The 7,007-nt window shown below is 41.2% G+C and overlaps 1 protein-coding gene across 2 annotated transcripts; it reads left to right on the top strand.

Annotated features, from left to right (window-relative positions):
- The first annotated feature begins 2,734 nt into the window (after positions 1-2,734).
- On the top strand, positions 2,735-6,176 carry LOC149401300 (SNW/SKI-interacting protein A-like). 2 transcript variants are annotated; one of them, XM_089612378.1, is made up of 3 exons: positions 2,735-3,037; positions 3,974-4,861; positions 4,945-6,176. In XM_089612378.1, exons 2-3 carry the CDS (start codon positions 3,998-4,000, stop codon positions 5,902-5,904), a joined length of 1,824 nt encoding a protein of 607 aa, XP_089468504.1. In that variant the 5' UTR covers positions 2,735-3,037; positions 3,974-3,997; the 3' UTR covers positions 5,905-6,176. The 2 variants fall into 2 exon arrangements, with proteins under 2 accessions (XP_089468504.1, XP_089468505.1); XM_089612379.1 differs by having other exon boundaries at positions 2,735-3,192.
- The last annotated feature ends 831 nt before the right edge of the window (positions 6,177-7,007 follow it).

Here is a 7,007-nt window from a genome sequence, read left to right as displayed (position 1 = left end):
CCTTATTTTATCTTCTATCACGAACCCAAACCACACAGCAGAGATTTAATATCGTCATCCTCGCCGCCGAGTCGCCGGACCGCGTGTCCGCCGCCGCCAGCGTGGCCGACGACCACCGCCGGTTCGACACTGCGCCGAACGAGAGGCTCATCGGCACAGACGAGGCCGCCGAAGATTTGACAAATGCTCTGTTGGTGGGAGAGACGAGGCGGTCGGGCATCGCGGTGTTTGGCGGCGGCGGGATCGGAAAAACCGCTCTGGTGGCAAGGATTTACAACAGCGACGGGGTGAAGGATTACTTTGAGATCCGTGCTTGGTGTTAGATTTGTGTTCGCAATCGCTCCGAGCTCGCGGAAAACTGTCGCTCCATCCATGGCAGAGAACAGCGGCAAAAACGGTGTCGTTTTGGGGCTCAACGGTGGAGCAACGTCGACGATATGCGTCTGTATTCCTCTGCTTCGACCGTCCGAGCCGAATCTCTCCGCCGTCGTCTTATCTCGCGCCGGGGAGGTTGCTCCAACTACAACAGTGTCGGAGGTTCGAAATCGTTTTCTTTTTCTTCTCATTAAATACTATAATTTGGAGGTGAAATTTATTTTTATTACGACGGTTGTTTATCAAGTTCGGGGTTTTTTCGTCAAAAGCTTTTATTTATTTGTTTTAAAGTAACAAATGCTGGAGACTGATCAACGTTGAGATGTTGTTGAAGGTTGTGAGTTTTGAATTAAGTTTTCTTGCTTTTGAACTTTCAGATTGGTTCCATTTTTTATCTTCTGTATTTATATAGATACTATATATTTCCGATTGTATTAGGATAATAAATAAACAAATAATAAATAAACTTTTGTGAAGGTTTTAAACACAAAGCTTACAATTTGTTTAATCTTGGCTGTGATTTGCAGATGTTACGTGGAGTAAAGTTTAAGTGAAAATAAGGTGGTAAATAAGATTTAGTATTGTTCTTATTACGGTAAATAAGATTTATTGTTGTTTTTGTTACGGTAAATAAGATTTACTATTATTCTTGTTATGGTAAATAAGATTTACTATTGTTCTTGTTACAGTAAATAAGATTTACTTTTGTTCTTACTACGGTAAATAATATTTACTATTGTTCTTGTTACGGTAAATAAGATTTACGTATGTTCTTGTTACGGTAAATAAGATTTACGTATGTTCTTGTTACGGTAAATAAGATTTGTTGTTTTCTTGTTACGGTAAATAATATTTACTATTGTTCTTGTTATGGTAAATAAGATTTACTGTTATTCTTGTTACGACAAATAAGATTTACTGTAGTTTTTGTTATTGTTAATTAGATTTTACTAATTTTTTTTGTTATGGATAATATTATTTACTATGATAGTTAATAATATTAACCTAAGGGTATTATTGGAATATTAGAATGTTGCTATGATAAATGGGCTATTTTCCTAAATATGTTAATAGTTGGGCTATAATTTTAAAGTAGAGGTGTTGTTTTGGCTAGTTGTTTAGCCGACCCTTTTGATATTCTACCTCAAGTCGTGTCGAATTCTGCGGTGTTTTACAAATTTTTGTAAGTGTTTTTAAAATTGTAATTATATATACCGTAAATTTCACAAAATACCGCAAAATTTAAACCAATGATTTTCTTTCACAAAATTTTAATTTTAATATATATATATTTTAATTTTAGTATATATATATATATTTTTATATATAAATAGTAAAATCAGAGATAGGTTAAGGGAATATTACTTAGAGAAATTTCATTTTCTAGACTCAAAAGTTATGGAAATATCTCAATTAGACCCGCTAGTTAAAAAATATCCAAAATTGGACTTTTGTACCAAATTTGGACGAAAATACCCTTAATTCAAAAAGAAACCCTCTCTCCATCTCTTTCCATCTCTTTCATTCTCACTCTCATTTTCTCTCCACACCAAAGAACACCAAATCCGACGTGAGCCCCATTCCGACGCCCAACCACACCAAATCCGACGAGTTCCAACGCCCACCACACCAAATTCGACCGAATTGGAGGTTAATTTTTTTTTTTTAAGGTTGATTTGAATGAAATTTAGAGGTGAATGATTTTTTTTTTTTTTTTAAAAACTGGGAATTTCCGATGAAGATCATCGGAATCCATCGGATTCGGTCGGATCCGACCGAATCCGATGGATTCCGATGATCTTCATCGGAAATTCCCAGTTTTTAAAAAAAAAAAAAAATTCACCTCCAAAGATGGATTCCGACACGTTCCGACGAGTTCCGATGGATTCTGACACGTTCTGACGAGTTTTCGAAACCCTCAAAAACTATGGAATTTTTTTCAAAAACGATGCGAAACCCTCAAAATCGAAGCTAAACATATACTCAAAATCGACCACCGAGAGTTCTAATCCTAGCGCAACCAATTCGAAAGTGACAAGAATTGTGATGAAGATGATTTGAAAATGAGAGAAGAATATGAGTTATTTTGAATTAAGGGTATTTTCGTCCAAAATTGGTACAAAAGTCCAATTTTAGATATTTTTTAACTAACGGGTCTAATTGAGATATTTCCATAACTTTTGGGTCTAGAAAATGAAATTTCTCATTACTTATTGGTTGTGAATGATAAGATATGAGGTAAATTAAAGGTGAAAAAAGTCAATTAATTTTCTAGTTTTTCGTTTATTCGAAAAAGAGAAATGTGATTTTGAATGAAAAAAATATAACTATTTGGAACAAATAAGGGTTTATTGCCCTGCGTGGCTTGAACAATGTATTCAACAGGATGTTAATTCCTTGAACCTGGTTTAATGAAACTGTTCTTTCCCACAAAAAAAAATAAGGGTTATGCGGTGGAAAAATAGAGAACAGAAAACAGATGGGTTAAAGTGCGATGTTTTAAATACCTATTGCTTAAGCAGAAGACCCGAGACGGAAATAGAGAGAAGAAACGAAGAAGAAGATTTCGTCCGAGAAGAAACGAAGAGTACAAAGACCGACGAAGAAAAAGATTTCGTCCGGAAATTTGAGCTTGACCGGTGGCGTTCGTCTTCAATTCGAGGTAAAGTGAAGTCAGGGCTTTTATCCCTCGAGCTCCTTCGAGTTTCATCTATGAGTTTTAGGATTTCGTTAATTTTGAATTCGATACCGAGGCCGATGAATAAGAAACGAAGGAGGATTTCGGAAAAAAAGAAGACGCGCTGGAGTTCACTTAAGGCAAGGACGGCCTTTAATCATTCTTCTTGTTCGAAATTCAGAGATGAAGTATTAGGGTTTTCCGTTTGAAAAATTCCGTTCATAATCAAGAATATTCAATACCATTCATATCGAATGAATATTACTGTGTATTGTGCACCTTTATTTGATAATCTAGTTAGCCGAGTACTTTTTTTTGTAGCAATGAAAGTTAATTATTTTATTCGTTCTCTGCTCATGGATTTCAGTTGGTGGTACATGAAGATATAATAAATTCTATGTTTTATTTTTTTATTTTTTCGTTATATATACACTTGAATCCATCGAAAATGCCAGAGGAATCATTTCCGCAGGGCATAGAGGGGGAGGTCATAAGCGTCTATACCGTAAAATCAATTTTCGACGGAATGAAAAAGACATATATGGTAAAATCGTACCTATAGAATACGACCCTAATCGAAATGCATACATCTGTCTCATACACTATGGGGGTGATGAGAAAAGATATATTTTACATCCCAGAGGGGCTCTAATTGGAGATACCATTGTTTATGGTATAGAAGATCCTATAAAAATGGGAAATGCCCTACCTTTGACCGATATGCCCTTAGGCACGGCCATACTCGTTGGAATTTGTGGAGTCAGATTCGAATTAGTGAAATTTTTATTTACTTATTGCTTCCAGTTTTATTTCGATAATTTGGGCTGTTTATAACTAGCTCTGTATATGAATTATTATCTCACATATACTATTTTCGCTGTTCTAAGTCTTTTTCTCTGGCTTTTTTTTTTCTTTGTTCAGTTTAGCAGTTGAACATAGTTAAAAATGGCGACGAACTTGAAGGAGTTTCTTCCGCCGGTGAAAGTGACAGCGGCGACGCATTACGACCACTCGAATGACCCATGGTTCAAGCAGCGATTCAGCACCGCCGAGGCCGAGCAGGCATTGGTAATCAAGCCCAACCCGGTCCCTCCGTACCTGAAGCGAGCCGGGTTTGTCCCACGAAAGGTAGAGGATTTCGGCGACGGGGGAGCTTTCCCCGAGATCCACGTAGCCCAATACCCTCTCGGAATGGGCCGTGACCGATCCTCCAAGCCCAGATCGGACATCCTTCCCGTCACTGTCGACGCCCGTGGCAACATCGCCTACGACGCCATCGTCAAACAGAACGAGAATTCCAAGAAGATCGTCTACTCTCAGCACAAGGACATCATCCCCAAGATCCTCAAGAACGAGGACGACGGTGAATCGGACGGCGACGACGAAGATCTCCAGAAGGAGATCGACGAGACGATGCAGGAGACGAAAGCGGCGCTGGAGAAGATCGTGAACGTGCGGCTCAGCGCGGCCCAGCCCAAGAACGTCCCGAAGCACTCTTCGGACTCGCAGTTCATAAAGTACAAGTCTTCGCAGCAGTCGGCGGCGTTCAACTCGGGGGCAAGGGAGCGGATCATCAGGATGGTGGAGATGCCGGTGGACCCGCTCGAGCCTCCGAAGTTCAAGCACAAGCGGGTCCCGCGGGCTTCCGGGTCACCGCCGGCTCCGGTGATGCACTCGCCGCCGCGCCCCGTGACAGTCAAGGACCAGCAGGACTGGAAGATCCCGCCGTGCATCTCCAACTGGAAGAATCCCAAGGGATACACCATCCCCCTCGACAAACGCCTTGCCGCCGATGGTCGTGGCCTCCAGGTACAGAAGCAACTTCTCTTAACCACAGGATTTGTTTTACCCCCAACTTATTAACCGGTTTTCGTTAAAAAATAATGTTACAGGACGTCCAGATAAACGACAACTTTGCGAAGCTCTCGGAGGCTCTGTACGTGGCGGAGCAGAAGGCGAGGGAGGCGGTGTCGATGAGGTCCAAGGTCCAGAAGGAGATGCTGATGAAGGAGAAGGAGAGGAAGGAGCAGGAGCTCCGTGCTCTCGCCCAGAAAGCCCGGTCGGAGCGCACCGGCGTGGCAGCTCCGGTGGCCGCGATGCCCGCTAGTGAGGACTACGATCACCACCGCGACCGAGAGCGAGAGGGCAATCGCGATCATCACCGGCGCGGCCCCGAGTCGGAGACGAGAGAGGAGAGAGAGGAGCGGGTGGGGAGAGAGAAGATCCGGGAGGAGCGGCGGAGAGAGAGGGAAAGAGAGAGGAGATTGGAGGCCAAAGACGCGGCGATGGGGAAGAAGAGCAAGATCACGAGGGATCGCGACCGTGATGTCAGCGAGAAGGTGGCTCTCGGGATGGCCTCGGCCGGGCCCGGAAGAGGCGGCGGCGAGGTCATGTATGACCAGAGGCTGTTCAACCAGGACAAGGGAATGGAGTCGGGCTTCGCGGCCGACGACCAGTACAACGTCTACGACAAAGGGCTTTTCACGGCCCAGCCCACTCTTTCGACACTCTACCGGCCCAAGAAGGACGTGGACTCGGAGATGTACGGCGGAGCCGACGAGCAGCTCGAGAAGATCATGAAGACGGAGCGGTTCAAGCCGGACAGGGCGTTTGCGGGCACGTCCGAGCGGGCCGCCCCGAGGGAGAGGCCCGTCGAGTTTGAGAAGGACGCTGCGGAGGAGGCTGACCCGTTCGGTCTCGACCAGTTCTTGACGGAGGTGAAGAAGGGGAAGAAGATGGACAAGGTCGGGACCGGAGGCACCATGAGGGCCACCGCCGGCTCTATGATGAGGGACGACACCGACAGAGGCTCCGCAAGATCTCGCATCGGATTCGAGAGGGGGGGTCGTTGATCCCAATTTTGTGTTCTGTACTATCTTCCCTTTTTGCTTTGAGTGATGAATATTTATTAGCGTTTTGATTGAAATACCATTTTTTTTAACAGATGTTTTAGTTAGGATCATCAAGGATGTCTTGGGTGTGGGCTGGTTTCTGCGGAGAATTTTTTGTAGGAAGACCACAAAATGTAGGGATGGCAATTTCGTGTTCGTGTCGTAATCGTGTCGTGTTTGTATAAATAATTGCTAGAACCAAATCCGATCATTTATTAATCGTGTTTGAAATATAGATCCAAATCCGACCGTTTATTTTTTTTACAGATCCATAACCGTTTAAATTAAACCGTTTAATAATCGTGTTAAATGGGTATTTAACCGTGTTTAGACATTCGGACTCAATTAGTCGCGATATAATTATAAAAAACATAACAATCATAAGATCAGAATTGTCCTCTTTTTTTTTTTTATTAACTTCCGACACATCGACACTGTTTGTTCAACTGATTTAGAATCACAATCCATTTATAGCCTGTAAAAAAATAAAAATAAAAACACTTAAACAAAAAACAAACACACTTTAAACTCAAGCCAAAATCAGAAGTTCAACAATGCCCAAGACCAGAAGTTCAACAATACCGAAAATCAAAAGTTCAACAAGTACATAATCAATACCCAAATTCACATTCACATATTCAACAAATACACTACGAGCGGCTGTCTAACCAATACTCATACGATTTAAAGAAACTGAATATGATACATTATAATGAGACTATAGTTATTGTGAATGTCAATTATAAATTATGATTTTTCAATATGAATTTAATTGAATTGAAATAAAACAAAATTGAATATGATACGTTATTATGAGACGATGGTTATTGTGATTGTGAATTGAATTGAATTAAAATCACATAAAATTGAATATGATACGTTATTATGAGATGATGGTTATTGTGATTGTAAATTGTAATTGTTCGATATGAATTGAATTGAATTGAAATAAAATAAAATTGAATGTGATACGGTATTATGAGACTACAGTTATTGTGACTGTCAATTTCAAATTGTTATTTTTCAATATGAATTTAATTGAAATCCAATAAAATTGAAAATGA

Source organism: Urtica dioica, chromosome 4 (genome assembly GCF_054948205.1).
Source record: "Urtica dioica subsp. dioica isolate 48M chromosome 4, U.dioica_male_clone48M_v1_H2, whole genome shotgun sequence".
Taxonomy (NCBI): domain Eukaryota; kingdom Viridiplantae; phylum Streptophyta; class Magnoliopsida; order Rosales; family Urticaceae; genus Urtica; species Urtica dioica.
This window is presented reverse-complemented; position numbering and strand designations above follow the sequence as displayed.